General features: G+C 45.1%; 1 protein-coding gene across 3 annotated transcripts; it reads right to left on the minus strand.

The window, feature by feature from the left end:
- Positions 1-1,838: 1,838 nt before the first annotated feature.
- On the minus strand, positions 1,839-19,073 carry LOC124313058. 3 transcript variants are annotated; one of them, XM_046777764.1, is made up of 13 exons: positions 18,965-19,073; positions 18,354-18,463; positions 13,452-16,023; positions 5,789-5,901; positions 5,484-5,613; positions 5,281-5,384; positions 4,876-5,122; positions 4,539-4,782; positions 4,227-4,425; positions 4,028-4,154; positions 3,759-3,944; positions 3,590-3,672; positions 1,839-3,083 (listed from the first exon to the last, which is right to left on the minus strand). In XM_046777764.1, exons 3-13 carry the CDS (start codon positions 15,471-15,473, stop codon positions 2,864-2,866), a joined length of 3,675 nt encoding a protein of 1,224 aa, XP_046633720.1. In that variant the 5' UTR covers positions 15,474-16,023; positions 18,354-18,463; positions 18,965-19,073; the 3' UTR covers positions 1,839-2,863. The 3 variants fall into 3 exon arrangements, 2 of the variants coding, with proteins under 2 accessions (XP_046633720.1, XP_046633730.1); XR_006910668.1 differs by lacking the exon at positions 18,965-19,073 and adding an exon at positions 3,349-3,438 and having other exon boundaries at positions 2,972-3,083; positions 18,354-18,611; XM_046777774.1 differs by lacking the exons at positions 18,354-18,463; positions 18,965-19,073 and adding an exon at positions 16,276-16,444.
- Between the last annotated feature and the right edge of the window lie 214 nt (positions 19,074-19,287).

Raw genomic sequence — 19,287 nt, forward strand, 5'->3', positions numbered from 1 at the left:
GTCTGATTTCTATTTCCGTCTTTTCTCTTGTTGAATCGATACTTTTGGGTACATATATAGCTTGCTGAAATCAATAGCTTGATACAGCGACATTTATTCTACACAAAAAAAGGGGGGGGGGGGTTTTCTTGATAGAAAAATGTTAGAAATCTATCAATTTATTCACCATTTATCACACGGTTTACAACATAATAGCTTAAATAGAGTCTGGACTTCTGTTATCGGTAATCGTTTTTCTGGGAAAATGTCCATTCCATTTTTTCTCCGAGTGTAGACTACGACGGAGTAGGATTTAATCAATAAAAGAAAAATATATACATAGTGACATCCAGTGGCGAGACTTGTACGGCGAATGATTGAACAGAGCAGTGCAAATGAACTTTTATCAGAGTGATTTATTTATCTAAGTTAAGGCCTATAGCTTTCCATATGGTGTTGCATCCGTCATTTAAATTCAAGGAATGTCTGACGTAGGTTAACGCTCCGCATTACGTGACTCCGCATACCTTTTTTAGGTCTGAAAATCTCATAGCCAGTCTGGAGATAGTGCGACGAAGAGATGAACCCGATGTGATCTGATCATCCATTTTATACTGCGCTTTTTCTTAAAACAAAAAGGGGCAGCAACATTTTTACCGATAGAGTTAAAATTCATTTAAAAAAAAACATCATTTGTTACCGGTAGCATTCCTTGTTTTCGATCGGTTTGGATCTTTTTTCGTTTAGGACTTGGTGGTTTATTATGGGTTCGTTGAAGAGAGCAATAGCCCATCTTATAGCATCTTATATGATCTAGACAAGTTTGATTGCCGTGTATAGCTATACGCTGTACGTGTATACCTTGACAAGGCTATATAACAGCCTATATCTTTCTCAAATCTCTAAATCCAAATCTGGTCAAAACGTTTATCGTTTGCAAAATTGGATTTATTTTATTGCTTCATCCTCTTTCTTGTTCGGAATTTCTTCTCTCTCTTGTTTATTACTTTTATGGTTTCCCTTAATCTGGAAAAAATCTCTTAAACTTACTTTGACCTTGTGTTGTTGATGACATTTAAATTTTATTCACATACCTACAATAGCGATAGATGTTGCATTATTCAACTCTCCCAACCGAATACACCGGAGGACAGTTCTGGAACGAGTAAAATGAAAGTTTCTAAAAAAAAACGTTACTTATTGGCCGTACGTACGTCAGCATAAAAAGCCGATGTTTTACTACGTTTTTCCTTCCGATAAAAGTATATGTAACTTGGAATTTTAAAATTTATAGATGCGTTGCAATCGTAGCGTAACTGTCTAGCGTGACTGTTTAGCCACTTTTTTTTATCTATTTTTTGTTTAATCCAGACGTAATTGAAAGTTCCGTATTCTAGCCACCGCACTCGGTAGCTTTATATAACACGCACTCGACGAAAATGCTTTCTATCTTAAAGCCGAAAATTGAGTCGAAAATTTGAACGTAATAGATATGAATCGCTCGAGCGGCTCCCTCGATGAAGCCTTTATTCTTTTACAATGTATGCGCACTTCACACCAAACATAATTCCTCTATTACTCCACTTACCATGCCCTACTTTCGATTTTTCTCTATTGTTTTGAATTCCCAAACGCAAGGCCATCACGTTGCTATGGCAATGATAACAAGTGGTTGATTGTATGGCTGCCGTCCTGTAAGAATATGAAAGCGGTTCGTGTGGCAAAGGGATCAGCTTCTTATGCATTGCCTTCGCAAAACTGGAATGTGGAATGCAAACATTTCGGTTGAATCGATTAAAAAATGAATGGGAAGAAAGAAAAGGTTTCGACATATTAAAAATAAATGACATAATACCGCGTAATGAAACAAATTCGTGTTTATTTTTTTTATGGCAGCAGTTATTAAGGGAACCCTTCTATTTTTGAAAGAATTTCATTTTTTGTTTTACCTCCCCACGTACACACAGGGACAAGGAGACACATCCGCACGTTATAAACACATTCACTTGAATAAGGAGTCACTTTTTGAATACAATGCACAAACGCAACAATAATTCCACCCATTGGTGGATTGTTTTTAATTATTATGTATATCATCTTTCGCACCCTACTGCCAACACACTTTTTGAAAACGAATCAAGAGAATAAAAAAAAAAAAAAAACTAGAAAAGCATATCATAATTAATTTTAAATTATGTGTCAACGGCTGGGTTTCAAAAATCATGAACATCGTTTTGAGAAGACATTTAATAATTATTATTTTAAAAAACCCCGACCGAATGATTCAAATCATCTCTAGTGGAAACTATGTATAAGAGGTGATGAAAGAATGTGAAAATAAAAAATAGAGAAATTAATGGTGGACACACATCATAAACGATAAAAAAAAACGTGAATCCAAATTATTGATTTGTTTTCCTTTCGTTCCTATTCAATAAGAGCAAAACAGCTCGGTGGCTCCAAGATCAGAAAGGGTTAAAAAAAAAATGTGCAATTCGATGAGACTAGACGGACAATGTGATTCACAAAATATTTTCAGGTGAGGTTATTACTGAGGGGTGTGCGAGGAAAGGGAGCCCAAAAAAACAAAACAAAAAAGATTTCACGGTAATCAGTTTGTCAATTGAACAATAAAAATAATAATAATAATTACCCTCCCTCCCCCCTTTCCCGAAATACACTAAATATATTTTGCATATTATATTGCACAATTAGAGGGATATACACCAGAGCTAAGGCTCTGCAATGGTATTGACTGCTTTCAATCCGTAATTGGCCGTTAGTCGATCGTGAACAGACTGGCTCACGCCCGATTGGTAGCCGTCAGCGATGGGCCGCATTGATGGCCAAGGGGTGAGGGGGGGGGGGTGGGTGGGGAGCGCGATCAATATTGGTATTCGATCGAGCAAGGTGTGACGGAGAAGAGGGAGCGATGGCCGGCGTTGCCCAGTCCCAGGCTCGAATGGACCGACAGCGGCGAGTAGTCGTCATGGTCGTCGTTCACATCCGATTCGGCCATGATGACGTCACGTTCCATCGATAAGGGCAAAGAAGAATGATCGCCGCCATCCTCCTCGCTGGCGGTCATTTCCTCCCGCATGAACCTGCGCGTGTAAATTGAAACGATCAAGTCAAACACGAGTTAAGCGGAGCGCGCTCAATCGGCATGCCATCATCTCGGAAATTTTAAGAGAGAAATAAAACAAACAGATTCGCTTAGCTGGGCCATTGCGCCTGGCCATGCAAACGGCGAATGATCGGAGACTGTTAGTTTTAGGCAAAACGGACGGATCAGAACAACAAGAGACAAGAAACACACGCACAAAATAAACACACACACACACACACGAGTACGTGCCAATGGCTTACCGCTCTCGCGACCTGATCACGACCAACACTAGCAAGTACTCGAATCATCGTGTGCATCATCCCGTATCTCACACGGTTGTATCGTGGAGCCTGGAATTCATCGTCGCCACATACACACAACGGAACCAAGGGATTTGAAAAATATTGTCACTCATCAAGTCGACCCTTTCTTATCTTGTTGGCTGCCATCGAAGACGACAACATCCAAATTGACACAATCATTTCTCTTCCGACTACTTACATGTCATCGCCGTGATCCGGCCCGCCTTCTTCGGCCACCAGCAATTCGTATTCTTCGGCTGCGTAGCGATCCCAGTCGGATATCTATGCCAAAAAACAATCAGCGAAAAAATGTGTTAATATTGTCTAAGGAATCATCATTTCGACATGGTGAAAGAAGATGAAATTACTTTGAGTATTTCGTCGCCGTTCTCTGAATCGGGGTCGCGTTGCGAGGCGAACGGGTCGCGTTGCTCGTGATCCAGGTACTTTTCCAGGTTGAAGAAAGTGTCGAAAAAGATGGGTGTCATCTGGCAGCGCTTGAGGTCGTTCAGCGAGACTTTACCGGGCACGGCCGGGTGAATCATGTCTAGCATCTGCTCGCCAAAGAAATGAAAAGAGAAAAGTTAGATGCTCCAAGGACTGTGTGTCGCAAGGGGGATGAAACAACAACACCAACCTGACAGAGGCAATCTTCAAACGGCAACGTTTCGATGCCCAGCGATTCCATCCGCTGCAGCTGTTCCTCGTAAAAGTACTCGAGCTCGTACATCGAAAGGTAGCCGTCACCGTCCAAATCCATACACCTGCCAATCGGATGCAGTCGGTCAAAATGTGTCTAGCCACAAAGACAAATATGGACAGCCTGCAACTACTACCTGAACCAGTATTCGATGGCGGTGGGGTGTCGCTTGTCTTCCTCGGAGATGAGGAACCAGACAAACTCGGTGTAACTCATACGCGGCTGATTGTTCATGTTGGTGTTGGTGTTGCCAAATTTGGCCAGTCGATTATTGTGAGGGGCGCCGCGGGTGACCGCTCCAGAGAATATCCGATCGATCATCTTGGAGGACAGCGCTGTGGCACGTGGAAATAAAAAACATAAGAAGATATGACTCAATTTCTCCGACTTGCCAAGGAAGAAATCAAAAGTCGACTGGATGAAATCGGTTGGTCCATTTAATATATACCGTGGTCATTGTGACGGGCCAGATCTTTCTTGTCGATAAAGAGATCGTGATCTTTATCCAACTCCCAGAACTTGCAGTAGATGACGTAAAAGTGCTCGTAGCTGAAATAGTCGGTGATTTGGTTAATGTCCTCCTCGTCCTCCAGCAAGCGAATCGTGGCCAACAAATTCGAATGACGCAATTCGGTGAGAGTGATCTGCCCTGACCAGGATCGGTTGACATTGTAATAAATCCTGGCGATCACCTATTCAAGACGCAACAAGGACAACATTTGCTAATCATTGCGGAACTGATTTCAAATATCCAAAATTATCGACAAGGTTTTGATTAGATTTACCGTGTGAACGTAGCGCGAATGAAATTCAGCCGCCTCTTTCAGGAAGGTCAATCCTGGGTGAGTGTCGACCACGTCTTGAACGAGCGGCACGAAATCCTCCGGTATCAGATAGAACCGGCCTGAACCGGTGCTGTTATTCATCGAGCCGTTTAGATTGTTGTCCGTCCTGCCGACGCTCACATTCAGGTTGATCATGGTCAAGAGTTGAACGAATCGCGAAGCTTCGTCATGATAGTTGTTAATGATTCTGTCAGTTATCAAATAGACACACGCAAACAAACAAACAAACAAAAAATTGAATAACGAAAAAAAAAAAAAATTAATAATCAGAATAAATTAGACGTGAATAATGAAAAAATTTGAGTAAATAAATCAAGAAAAAAAAAATTATTCGTCCATTATTACTTTCCCCAGAAGTCGGTGAAGGTTTCCAGCGTAACATGTCCAAGCTTTTCGCCGCCGCTGGCGATAAACAGAATGGCTTTCCAGTAGTAAGGACAACCACAAGCCTGAAAGATTGAACCGAGCAACATGAATCAACGTGTCATTAGAACAAGAAACCGAAATTTGAAAAAAAGAAAAAGAAAACTGAAGAGACGGGCGATTACCTTGGCGATGGTTCCGAAATGTTCGCGACTGGCCTGGCAGTTGGGCAGCTGTTGAAACGTTGCGGCCAGCCTTAGCAGGGAGGCGTCCAGCTGTTCTTTGCTGATGGGTCGTCCCGTTGGGTAGTAAAATCTATACCGTACCATATGGGGGAGAGAAAAAAAAAAGACATTCCAACAAAGAAAAGTCAAGACGAGAAAAACAGTCGGCGAAAAAATCACGAAAAGAATGTCGGACGGACGGGCAGACAGACAACCAGACAGAGCAAAAAAACAAAACAAAACAAGAAAAACACACACACACACACCTGGGCAAAAGGAGATTGTTGTTGGCTTTAGCCTGGCGGCGTAGAGTCGATCTGGGTGATGAAATAGTCGTCGATGTAGATCGATTCTCCTTGTTGTTATCCTTGGTGTAGCCCTGCGTAGAAGCCACACAAGAGCTCATTAACATGTAAAGTTAAAGTTGAATGGGATGCAAGAGAGTATAGCATATAATATGTATATTTGTATATGTTGATATAGTCGAGTCATTTATTCACGTCTCTGTCTCTCGTCTCTTCATAAATCATCAGACGAGAAAAAGCGGAACGGACTGGTTTCTTGGTTGTTGTTTTTTTTTTGTTTGTGTTTTTCATTCACATTCTCATTGGCCGGTTACGCGGGCCCGTATTTATTTGGTCAGCTCGGGAGAGGGCGGGCGAGTTGACAGTGACGGATTCCCGATCCCCATGAAAGGATCGCGTCTCCATTAACGAAAGACGACTGGGGGATGACGACAACCGAGTCTCGGGCATTTGCACAGAGGGCTCGGTGTTAAAACAGATAGGGCAAACATTGCAGTCAGCGCTCGAGTACACACAAGCCACACACAATGAAATCTCATTGCCAGGATGAGATAACAACAGGTAGATGGTCCGACATCCTTTTCGTCAAGAGCAAATAACAAAGTTGGGGAGAAAGAAAAAAAGCTTGGCCAAAAAAGTGACGCTGCGTTCAAAAAACCCTGCGCTAATTGAATAAGGAAAAATAAAAGGCCATTTGAGACGTCAGTTTGAAAACCAACTTGCAAGACCCCATCCAGCACTCTCACACACAGACACACAGACGGCCGTTCGTTATTTTTATCTGATGAGTTGGAGGAACTACAACAACATCTTCCTTCAGCCCTTTTTGGGGCGAGGTCCGCTCCTCCTCCACCACACACGGCTGCTGCCACTTCTTCGACGGGCCCTGCATAGTTAAATAGTCTCTTTTGCCTCTACTTCGATATTTTCTTCTTCTTCTTCTCCTCCGCTTTTCAAGGTTACATCATCCACCACACACACACACACACACACACACACATAAACGGAGAGCCAACGGGCACTCCGGGACACACGCACGCCCAACTGATGAGATGCTATTCAACGACCTTAGAAGAAAACAAGAAACAAAAATAGTTGAACCCTATCCGCGATCGTACAATAATTCACAGGCCGTCTGCGCCAGCCAGCCAGCCAGCCCAGCAGCTACACAAGAACAATTTCTGACGTATAGAGATCTAACCATCTTTTTAATTCTCTTTATTCTTCTTTTTGGCTTGGGGCCCAGCACGAAAGTTTTTTTTTTTTTTTTTCGTGTTTGTTATGGTTGGCTGGTATAGGGCGCACACACACACGGTTCACGCGTTCGAAGAAAAAGAAAAGATCTTTTGTCTACAGTGTGTGTGTGTTTTTTCGTTAGTAGGATCGTTAAACAAATAGTAGAAAAATGGAAAGCTGAGACTTGTGTTTTTAAGGTATACCAGAGAAGCGGGCTGGATAATGTAAGATCGCGGACGGCGTTGAATGGGTGGCCGATAAGGGAAACGAGGTGTGGGCTTCTGGGGCCGAGCTTCGAGAGCCAGGCCCAGTAAGTTGAGCCTCTTGGCCGCCAATAACCGATACTTGACCTGGCAGGCTTGGCATCGCACGTTCACCATGGTCAATTCTTTTATTCTTTTCTTCGTTTTTTCCCAAGCGATAGATCGAAACCAGCACTGGGCAACTCGCGGCGAGTGCGCTCACTTGCGTTCAAATCCCAACACCCGAAAGATCTTTGATTATTATTTTCTTTTTTTTCAGATGGCGTAATCGGCCATGCCACACAAGGATCACGAGCTGAGAAAAAAGATTTCACCGAAATTCCGCAGTGTTTTCTTTAGACAAACAATAGTGGATGAAGTTTCGACACGATTAGAAATGGGGGAAAGAGCGTGGGCGCGGGAATGAACGGCGTCAACATGCTGCTCACCAGACACCGCAGACTCGACTAAAGCGAAAGCGGAGGCTTTTTTTTCCCGACCCTTCGGCGGGGTCTCTCTCTCTCTCTCTCGCAATCGTTCGGGCACTGCACGGTGTGTGTTAGAGCGCCCTCTTAGCCCCGAAAAGCATTCGAAAAAAGACCCAAAAGAAAAAGCCAGGCACACTTCTACACACAAAAAAGTAGGAGGGGTTCACGAAGAAAAGGTACAAGTGACGTCACACGTCCACCATCCCCATAAGACCATATGTTTTTTTTTCCCGGCGGCATCAGCATCAGCAGCAGGTCGGCGTTTGCGTCCGAAGGGGGAGGCGCTCTACTGCCGTTCGTTTCCTTTCTTCAATTTGCATCGGATCGCCCCAACTGTGGAGTGGAGAACCTTGGCCCTCATCACACGCATACGTAAAACCACCAACACACACGACAATGAACTCTTTCGAATAATAGCTCCTAGAGATTCTTCCCTTTTTCTTATTGTTCAATTGTCCATCTGATATTTATCAATCGGATTTTTTTGCTTCGGCTCACATTTCGTACATGTGTAATTTCTATATTTATCCTTAAGACTTGAAATGGTCAATTTCTTCTCTCTCGGACACACACAAGAGAGAAGGAGGAGAGAGATGGATGTTAAATGACGTGCGGACCATCTCTCGGCTCCTAACCTTGAGCTCCTCGGCAGGTGAGACGGACCGGCCGACTACATTCTCGGCACGTCGACTAGTGCCCACATCACTTTTCTTGAGTTGAGCGGATTTTCTCGTCGGGGCAACCAGCCGAATCGAATTTGAATAACACTCCACTTTGTCTCGTTTTTTTTTTTTTTTTTTTTTTTTTCTGCTAGGGACCCTCGGCCGTTTGTTGCTGCCCGTACGTGAGACGGATTTTTGATGTCCTCTTTCGTTCGGTCACGTCCTGAAATATCTTTCCAAAGTTCCCGCCGAACAAGACAAACCCAAAATGGGAAAAACACACAAAAACCCGGGAAAGAAAAAGAAAAAGAAAAAAAACAACGTTAAAAAAAAAGGGACGAAATAATTTTCATCAATGAAATGAAGACAACAGACATTTTCTCTGGCCGTTTCTTTTTCTTTTTTAACTTCATTGGCACTCGTCCGCACGCCATCGGACCGCCGCCTCCTTCACATCGAGTTAGAAAATTAATTCTACTTTTAAAAACAAGACTATAATCACATCTGAAAAATTAAAAAAAAGTGACTGTCGAATTAAAAATCCAATCATTCCGAGCTAAATGAAATTTCGAAAAGGAGGAAAATAAATCGGATTCTTCACCTTCGTCGCGCGTTCAATTATACACGCACGGATATCGTATTTGTTTCAGATGAAAATCTCGGGTGAAGAGAAGGTCATGTGTTGAGAGAATCACGACACGACTACGGAAAATGACGCCTTGTCACTTGCCGCGACGACTCGCTAGACGAAAGAACAATAAAACTGTTTGATCGAACGATAAGTCTTTCAATGTCAGTCTCGGTTCATCCCGAATTTTCAAACGAGCCAAACATTGTCGGGAAAAAAAAAGTCACACAAAAGTCGACGATAAAAGCAGAGCTACTGTTTTTCCCAGATTTCGGTGTTCAACTGGTCATTAGCGCTTAACTCTCCCCCCTTCGTTATCTACTTTAAGTAAACTGCTGTGCCAGATGTTGGGTTTTAAAACAAAGGAAAAAAAAAAGGAGAAATGAAACCAATGGGTTGGTCTGGAGGACTATTCTGCGTCAAAGATACGACATGAATACCAATCAGTCTACGGGTGTGTGTGCGTGTGTGGAGAGAAGGGTGAAATTGAGCCGAAAGTGGACAAAAGTCTTCGCCCCAAACGAGGGACGTCAAAGACTTTTTTTTGGTTTTTGGTTTTTCTTCGTCAGAGAATATCGAAAGAATTTTCTTTTCTTCTGGCTTTTGATTTCTCATTCTCAAGGGCGGTGTCGCCTTTTTTGTGTGGACAGGATTAACGTGAATGGCCTTTGGTTCTCCAAAGACTATAAAGCTGCTGCTGCTGCTGGGCTGTAGCAATCACCTGGATCTTTCTCTCTCTCTCTCCAACGCCACCATCCGGTCCCATTTCAAACGCTGGCCATTTTGTGCAACAAGTCGAGGTCTCAAACCGCATTTGGAAAATTCCAATGAAGGAATTTTTTTTTTTTTTTTCAAAGATTGTGCAAGTCCATTACACGAGCAATTCAATGTCACGATAAGAAAAATCTAAAAAAACAAATAAAATAAAATTTCCAGCATCCACATCATCTTTTGGCTGTTTGAATCCAACGATTGTGTGGCATTTTTTCCCCCCCGTCTGCCGGTGAGGGTTAAGCGTCGTGTGAGAGTTAACAAACATCGACAGCGTGCATGGATGACTGACATTGAAACAATAACGAAGACAAAAGGTTTTCAGGTAGATAGTTTATCGATGGAAGACGGCCCTGCGGCGCGTCGAGGCTCTCGACAAAAAGCGTGACTGAGAGAAAGCGATCCGATATTAACCTTCACCTACTGACGGGTTGGCGAGTGAGGGGGGAAAAACAAGAATAAAGAATTGAAACACACGAAGAAAGAAAGAAAAAATAATAATAATAAACGCGACATCACGACGTACGACGCTGTTATCGAGATATTACATAGAAAAAAACTCAGCTGCCGACCGACTGGATTGGATCCGACGGAATGTGATGGAATCGAAATATTTAGGCTAAAATAATCGGCACAAACAGGATGGCGACATGATGTAGATGGACAGGTGAAATCTAGTAAACCCCGACTGGGGGCTTATCATTTCTGGTGGACATGCCTGAAACTCTATCTGGCGATGTTGGGATGCTGGCAAATACACAACTGGCGTCCTTGGCCCAGTGGTTTCAACCCAAAATAAATAGCACGTCACGCAAAAATCTATAGGAAAGGTAAGTTGCAATGAGGCTCGCATGTAGATCACTCTGGTCCTCTGGGGCAGGGCGAGATGGAAATCGCTGAAATCCACGGGCCGCACAAACAAAAAGTTTGAAGCTTTAAGCTTCTTCCTGCCGAGCCAAAAAACCAACAACCTCCGCCTCTACAGCACGGGTGAAAAAAACAAAAAAACAAACATTGTAGAGCTGATGATGTGCCAAAAAGGTCTTTTACTTTGGTCTCGTTTGTTTGCTAAGCGTCCTTGCGTTCAACCTTGGGTGGATTAGCGTGCGTTCGTGATGCTACTTTTTTATTTTTGAAAGAAATACAAGGATTGCAAAATTCTTTCAAATCACAGAGCGACGACTCGACAAAATTTCACAACATTGCCACAGCTTCCCCCCTCCAAAAAATCTTAACGCAAGAATTCCATAATATTTCCTTCGGGATTGGAGGACGGACCCAAACCAAATTTTTATTTTTTGACTGTTAAAATTTTTTGAAAAAATTGCACAACATGTCTTTTTTTTATTTTAGTTTTAGTTTTTTTTTTTTACTTTCATCTTTCGCCTTATTTTTCATTCACGTTTGGTTTAAACTGGCTTTTTTTTTTGTTTGTTGTTTGTCTTGTGTGTGTGTTCCGACTCGGACCCAGGAGACACAGACACACATACTTTGCATACATCGGATGCCCACAAAAGGGATGAATGCCAAGCACGGTGTGTGTGCGCCAGCCAGCAACAGCCTTGGCATCTTTTTTCAGCGACTCAAAGTGATGTAGGACGAAAAAGAGTAGGAGGTTCGGGGCTGCTGCTGCTGCTGCTGCATAACCTGAGTTTACTCAATCTAAAATCTCCCCACCTTTTTGTTTTCTTTAATCCATGAAAAATGTCACTTTCGGTGCAATTTTATCTTTCCCTATACTTCGCCTTGGTCTGTGCTGTTCTTTGACTTGTTTATCGCGAAAATGTGAAAAAGAATTTCGTTTCCGAGTTTATTTTTTCTCGAAAAGTCGGGACATTTTTGCATCAACGCCACCTAGCGGGATATTTCTAAAATTCAAATTTTCGCTAACAGATGGCGTTCATGCCGGGAAAAATTTCAAAAAACACAAACAAAGGAACGAAAAACATGTTTTTGTTTCAAGTTAATACGACGAGTGGCACACTACCCGCGATTGGGGAATTTCGCTGGTGCAAAGTTCGATGTTATTTCCGTCAATTTCTTTTTTAACGAGCCCCAGCACAGCAGGCACGGATTGCGGTCAGCCGGTGCGTTCGAGCGCAAAGTAGCAAAGCGAAAAAGAGTCTCCCGATAACAATAAAAATAAAAGGAAAAAACTACGTACGCTACGTACCGTCAGAGGAGAATAAACTAATCAGATGTACGGAAATAAAGGTATAAGACTATGTGAGGCCACGGTCAGGTATTTTTACATGCAAAACGGTCGTGAACAGTGTAAACGACCGTTTCGCGTGACTCGTTCTATAATGATCACCGACTCGGCTCTTGACTTCTTCGTTACATTTCACTATATCATTTTATTCCATTCTATTTTATTCCATTTTTTTTTTATTTTTTACATTTGATGGAAAAAAATAGAAGTAACGGAGGTGTACCGAGGTCGAATTCATTTTGAGCAAATTATTCCAAATGATGGGGGGTTTCGTGTGCCTTCTTTTGTTTTTTTTTTCCGCTGCTCTTCTTATTGCCATACAAACAATTACCAGCTTTCGGTGTACTTGGGAAGATGATTGTAACGAACTACGGCACTCGACCTTGCGGCTAATCGTGATTGGCCTCTGGAACCCTCAAATTGGAATGCTCCCCAGTAACAAAAATAAGCTGGAAAACGTTACGCCAGATAGATAAATCGGATCAGTTTTCCCCTGGAGGTTAATCACCTGAGCACACCTAACGGTATGTTCAATGGCTTTCCAAAATCAATAGTTATTTGATTCGGTTGTTTTTTGTTTTTTTTCCAGGTCTTGCGGTCCAGGCAAAAGTACCGACCATAATATTCAATTCAATTCGGGCAGACTAGGGTTGGTGGCACTTGAGAATTTTTACAAGAAAAAAAAAGATGCTATTTTGGGAGGCATTACAGTACGGCAGTACACCAGCCAACTGATCTGATCTGGCTCGCATTCAACTGAACTCGTTCTTCCAAGACTTGAGGAAAGTGAGAGGCCATGTATATGTTTTTACTACTAGACAGCGCATCCGGCGAAACGGATTCTCCCGTTTCCATTGAAATTCTATCTCCCCGCTGCTACCGCCTTGGCGTTCACAATTCTAAGGGCAGGTGTACAGTGTCATAAACAGATACCTGGGCAGAAAACTCCCCATTCTTGTGTAACCCATCCTTCGAATAACGTATCAAATATTAGCGGACAATGGGCGACTGCTGAAGGTTTAGTTATGAGATCCCAAAGCTATTCCGAAAACTACGGGGTGACAATTTAAAAATGTGACACCTCCGCCCATTTAGACGGACACGCGAACTCTCTAAAACCAAACACAAAAAACCTGACACGCCATTAGACACTCGACTGCTGAAAAAGAATTTAAAAAAAAAAGGTGGGACCTTGCGGAGATGTGCGATCTACTTCATAATGACTTGTGTGTGACTGGGCGTTTTTGGCCAATCCCGAATGCGTCGCTCGTTATTATAAAGGGGGGACCACGTCATCTCCTCCTCCAAGTCTTGCTTTTTTTTTGTTTCACCCGAGTTGAATTAAATGTCATCGAAAGAAGAAAAGAAGACAAAAAGAGACTGACCTGGACTCGAGTTTGGACATCATTGGAGTGTCGCCAAGGTTGCGGAGCTGGGCTGCCGGCCCGTTTCGATTTCTCGGGGGTCGTAGCGCTGGCGGCAGAGGTCACCTTCTCCGATTTGCTGGACGAATCCGTCGCCGTGATGGTCGTCGGACATTTTTCAAAAATCAGGACCCTTTCGGCGACGGAACCTCGGGTCAAAAACGGCCGGATCGGTATGCCCGTCGAAGTGTACTGGACGGCCAATCCAACCGATCCAACGTGATGACCACTGGATCCCTGCTGCTGGAGATTGCGTTCGCGGAGGTGCTGCTTCTGCTGGACGGTCAATTCCGGATGAGGCAGCGGAGAGGAAGTTGGACTGCCCGTATTAGATCCGGATCCCGTTGGCTGCGGTTCCGGCGATTTGCGCATTTTACGCGTCTTCATGCGCCGAAGAGCTTCCAGACTCAAGCCGGAAGAGCCGGCGGCCGACTGCGATTGCTGCAGGGCCGATTGCAATTCATCGCCCAGGTTGACAGGGCCCGGTGGGCGAACGGGTGACCATTCGTTGGACTGGACGCCGGATCGCCAGGGTACGGCGCAAGTGTTGACGGCTGGACGGGTTGATTGAGTCGATCCTTCGAAACGGCTGCGGGTTTCCGAGACGACATTCGGTTGAGGCGAATTCTGGGCTTTGCCGATCGTCCTGGAATCCTCCAGTCTTTGCTGGGTGAGCGGATGGGCCTGAGCGGCCTGGAAGCGCACTTTGGCGTAGTCGACGGTCGACACGCCGGCAATGGGCACAGTTTCAGAGAGTTTGACCGACCGCGGAGAGGTGGAACGTGAAGGCGAACCGTCACGAACGCCCAACATGATGGCGGGACCCGGGCTGCTCTCTCGACTGACTGGCAAGGATTTCACTGGCGGTTCGATAATCTTCAACCGGCCCACCAGCGATTCCAGTTCTTCCTCGGCGTTGCCGCTGCTGCTAGCGACTCGGGCAGCAGCCGGAGCGTTCCGTTGGTGTCGCTCTCTCGTCTTTTTGATCATCGACTGGTGGAAATTATCGCTGGGTGTAGGAGATGTAGGAACTGCGATTTCGTCAATAACCTGACCGGTTTTGAGGGCGTTGATTAATTTCTCTTCTTCTTTGTCAACTTCGCTCGTGCTGGACGACGATTTAGTCGTCGCCGTAGCTGCTGCTGCTGCTGCTACTGGCGAGTGAGCTGCCACTTCGGCCACGACAGTTACCTTGTGATATTGAACTGGGCCGGGCGAAACGGCTCGCTTGACCGGCCAACTGGGCGAAACGTGAGACGCGTTCGCCAGTTCTATGCGGGTGGCGAATCTTTGAGCTCGGCTTTTCACCGTCCCGGATGGCTCTGCCACTGGCGACTGCCCAGGCGATGTCCGGTTCAAATGAGTCGACTGTACGGCTTCCTGGAAAGAAGGCGACGTTCTGACTGCGCTGCCCAACTCGGATACAACTGGCGGTTCCGGCTGGCTTTGTCGGCTGCGAGCCGATTCGTAATTCAGGCCCTTCATTTCAAAACGTTTAAGGGCCGACTGGATGGTCGAAGCCGCCGCCGACGTCGGTTGATGCTGGACAACATGGATGCCGACCGGCGATGGAGATACAGTGCGCGCTCTGGCGGCTAACCGGGCCTTATCTTCGTGCACAAAGCTGTTGACAAGTTGTTCGAGGGTAGCATCCAGCTGCGGGCTGGCCAGCAGTTCGACAGGAGAGAGAGACGATCCGGATTTGGGTCTCTCTGCATGCGGAGTCGAATGGCTGCGTCTCTCCACCGATGTTCTCATTTGCCGGAAGGATGGGGCAGCCGGCACGTCGCCGCCCGGAGTCTCTGCCGCCGTCTCCGCCGAATGCAAATGGAGCAGTTCATTGGGAGTCAATCCTTTGGATTTCCACGTTTGATAAATGGCTTCGGCGTGATCGGAAATTTGTTTGGCGATGGCCTGGATGTCCTGCTCGGCAGAGTTCTGCCGCATGAGCTGGTCGTAGAGTTCGTTGGGATCCACCGCCATTTTACTGGGCGACGGCACGTCCGTCTGGATGAGCGGCGTCTGCGAGCCGGAGCGGTGATGAGTCCGCACCTCGACCGACTTGAAAGCGGCCAGTTTGGCGGCTTGAATGACGGACGATGGTCCGCTGGCGGGTTTGACTGGGCTACTGCGGAGGGTGGTGGCGATGGCCACTAAATCCGGGTGCTGCTCTAACAGATAGGAGGCAGTGGCCGGATCGAGATGGGCATGACTATCCAAGACGATTTCACCGGGAGCCCGACAATATCTGTGCACGACGACGGGAATTGCGTAACCAAAGTGGACCGTGCGACACTGGAAAGTTGAGGGCCGGCCCTGGTGGATGAGACAGGCGTTGAGACTGGGGTAGTGGACGTGACGTGAAGCGCCCACGTGGGCCGAGCAACTGAGAAAGGTAGTGAGGCGGCTGGCCAGCCGTACGCAAGGCACTCCGTCGTCTCGGCTGGCCGTCGAGGGTGGGGTGCTAACTACGTGGCCGTTGTTTTCGGCTGCCGTGACAATATCAGGCGGCTCACCAAATCACCGCATTCTCCTGTAAAAACGAGTAGAGAAGCAATTGGAATTTTTATTGATTGGATTAAAAGACTACAACAAGGATTGGCTGATGGCGGGGCCGGGCCAGACCGTTATCTTATCGCAAAGTTCAACTCTACACTCGGGTTGAGCTGATCGGTTTGGTTTGGCAGAATGTTGCAAGAGGGAAAACAGGAGCCAGCTCTACACACAGCCCGAAACGAAGGAGCACAGATTAAAATCTAAAATTGGAATATTGCTTGCGCAGCACCTGGTCGATCGGCAACTGCAATGAGGATAGTAGTTGTTTTCCACTAAAGCCAACAGCAGTTCACAAACGGTGGAAGCCAATTTCTCGAGGAAGCGCTCATCTTCTCAAATCAGTTTCTTCCGGCCTGACGGGTGAAAAATGACTGCAGGGACGCCTGCAAGCCTTCTAGGGCAGAACCCCAAGATTTTTCGGCGGTTGTGCGGATGGTTCTATTTCTGAATCTCCAAGGCAGCAAGAAGACGAGCAAAAAAGAAAAAAAGCTCCTCCTCTCTCTCACTCACACAAGCTCTGCTGCTCGCATGCAGCATGGGGCTTTCTGCTCCGGCAGGCTAATTATATGTGAGAGAGTGTGTGTGTGTGTGTATGTCTCCGCCGGAGCCAACATAGCGAGACCAGACGTCAGAGAGGGGCGGACCAGATGTGGCAAAGTCAAACTGACAGATCAACAAACTAGAAAATGCGCCAGGATATCAAGATCCGGACGACAACTAACGCCGAGCCACGAGAGATGAACGACGATCGATGACACAGTGGAAAAGAAAAAACAAAAAAGACCAGAAGGGGTCTGAGAGAACCGTGTAAAAACTAACTTTGCGTAGTAGTATTCTGATGGATGTGTTGGTTGTCTCCGCAGAGGAGCGATACGTCTCCGGGGGCTGTCAGCTCCACAAGAACGATCTGGCCATCAAATTACAAAAATATGAACAATACTCTCTCGTAGCCTCGCAATTCTCTTAATTTCAATATTCTTGGCTAAAATGATGATGGGAAGATAAGAGAATTCCAAAAATACAATCAGCAGGCGGATGGCCCAACGCCTTTCTCTTTATCTGACCAAATCATTTTCTTTCTGTTTTCTCGGTCACACACAGTTTGCAAGTAACTAGAACTAACGCCGGATACGTGATTGGCCGCCTGGACGCAATGTGGCGATACAATCTTCCTCCAACTTGAAACAGTTGGTCAGACTTTCTTCGTTGCGGTTCCCTATTGCTCCCACATTCGCCCTGCCCACAGGAGAAAAAAAAATAAAACAAAATGAAATTTCAAACATGAATGGACGATTGGAAAGTAGGAAATGAGGTTTTATGTTTTTTTGCTTATTTTCTCCTTGTAATTTCTCCCCGATATTTCGGCCGGTTGTCAATTCGTCGAAGGGCGTGAACGAGGAGAGAAAACTTGTCGAGGTGAATGAACGTTTTTTCATGACGTCATAGAATGTTTCCCACAGCTTCTTCTTCTTCTTCTTCTTCCCTTGCAGGGCTGGCTGCCGCTTTTGGGAAAAGGAAAATGTTCAGCTTTTTATTTATACACTACACCGCCCATATTGCTACCATGTATAGACTTTTACTCGGGCGTCGGGAACCCGCAATGGCGGTTTCGACGACATGCATTTTCTCTCTATTATTTAAAGATAGGGTCCGACAGCAGGTGCAATGACGGATGGAAGAGAAATCGCCAATTTTTGCGCGCACATACAACAACACAAACCCGTCGACACACGATGCGTCCAACGCCTACGATCGGTCGAAGCCAAAAAGACTCGGGCGGTGAACAGCCTCTCTAAGCACCGCCTCTCTCCCTTGGTTCGGCCGCTCACGTTTTGAACATATATGGACAGGCAGCAGCGCTTGTGTTCTCTCCCATCACGGCGAACCGATATCAGTGTACAGGCACGTCGGTGCTACCTATAACGTTTGCTCTACACTTCCGTAAGAACAAAAAGGGTCAGCAGACGAAAAAGCCAAAAATTATCTTACAGACTTTGACAAAAGCCTCGAGGTTTGTACTTGAATAAGTTACCGAAGCAAGGTCATCAAGGTGTTCCCCTTCATTCTTTATTCCATCATGTTGCTCACACACACACACACACACACACACACATCAATCCTCTTTCTTGCTTATTTACTTCTTTTCAACTGGCTAGAGCTGGAGGAATTACAAAAACAGAGAGGCCCTGGAGGGACTCGTCAAGCAGCACCCACAAAAACGACTAGTAGCCTCGCCCAAAGCTTCGCATAATAAAAGTGGAAGATGGTCGATGGACAAAATAATCGTAGAAATGAAGACACACTTACCCGAAAAAAAGAGACGAAAATTGCCGGTGATGAACTTGTGTGGACTCGAAAACAGACGACACACTAAAAACGATCGCCTGAGGGTGCCAACACTTGAAGCAAAACCCCAACTAGCAAATAAGTATAAATTCAATGCACACGAAAAATATCCATACACACACACAACACGGTTGAAAAACGTAGCGAAAAAGAAAAGAAAAAGCTTGTTGATATGTGCGTCTTTACTCCTTGGGATTCCACGGAACTCTGATGGCGCTCCACCAGGTCCCCTCGACATTCAAGCCCTTCCCTTCCCCCCCTCCCCCTCCTCCTTCCTTCTCTATTTTAAACCGCCCACAGGCTCTTTTTCTTTCTTTCATTTTCTTCGTTTCATCCAGCTTTCCTTTTATTCTCTACCATTTCTATACTCAGTGCAGCCCACATGATGGCGGCAATAAGAGCTTGCTTCCTCCCATTTTCGTCGGTCCTCGTCTCCAGCAGCTCACGGAGAACACACATTTCTCATTTGAATCTATGCTACAATGACGGGCTACAAATTAAATTGGTTTCACAAACGGATGCTGATGAATTTAGTTGATTAAACTAGATGCCATGATCTTTTATTGTTTTACCTTTTTCTGCAATGTTGTGATTACACTGTCGAAAAAAGAGCTGCTGCCAACTATGAAAATTCAACCAGAATAGCCAAAAAAACCAGAAGCTTACTGAAAAGCTGTTAAATAAAGATGTCGTTGCGATTATGATCGGCGTTGTAAATCTGTACCTACACATTTTGGCATAATATTAACACATTTTTCCAGTGTTGTCAAAATGAATTGGAAAAAAAGATTGGAATCTGAATCAAATCATTTTAGATGCCAAAATCATTTTATGAAAAGGATTTCCCTTTTTTCTGCGTGCTCAACTACATTTAATTTAAGTTATATTGGATCAC

This window comes from Daphnia pulicaria, chromosome 1 (genome assembly GCF_021234035.1).
Source record: "Daphnia pulicaria isolate SC F1-1A chromosome 1, SC_F0-13Bv2, whole genome shotgun sequence".
NCBI lineage: Eukaryota > Metazoa > Arthropoda > Branchiopoda > Diplostraca > Daphniidae > Daphnia > Daphnia pulicaria.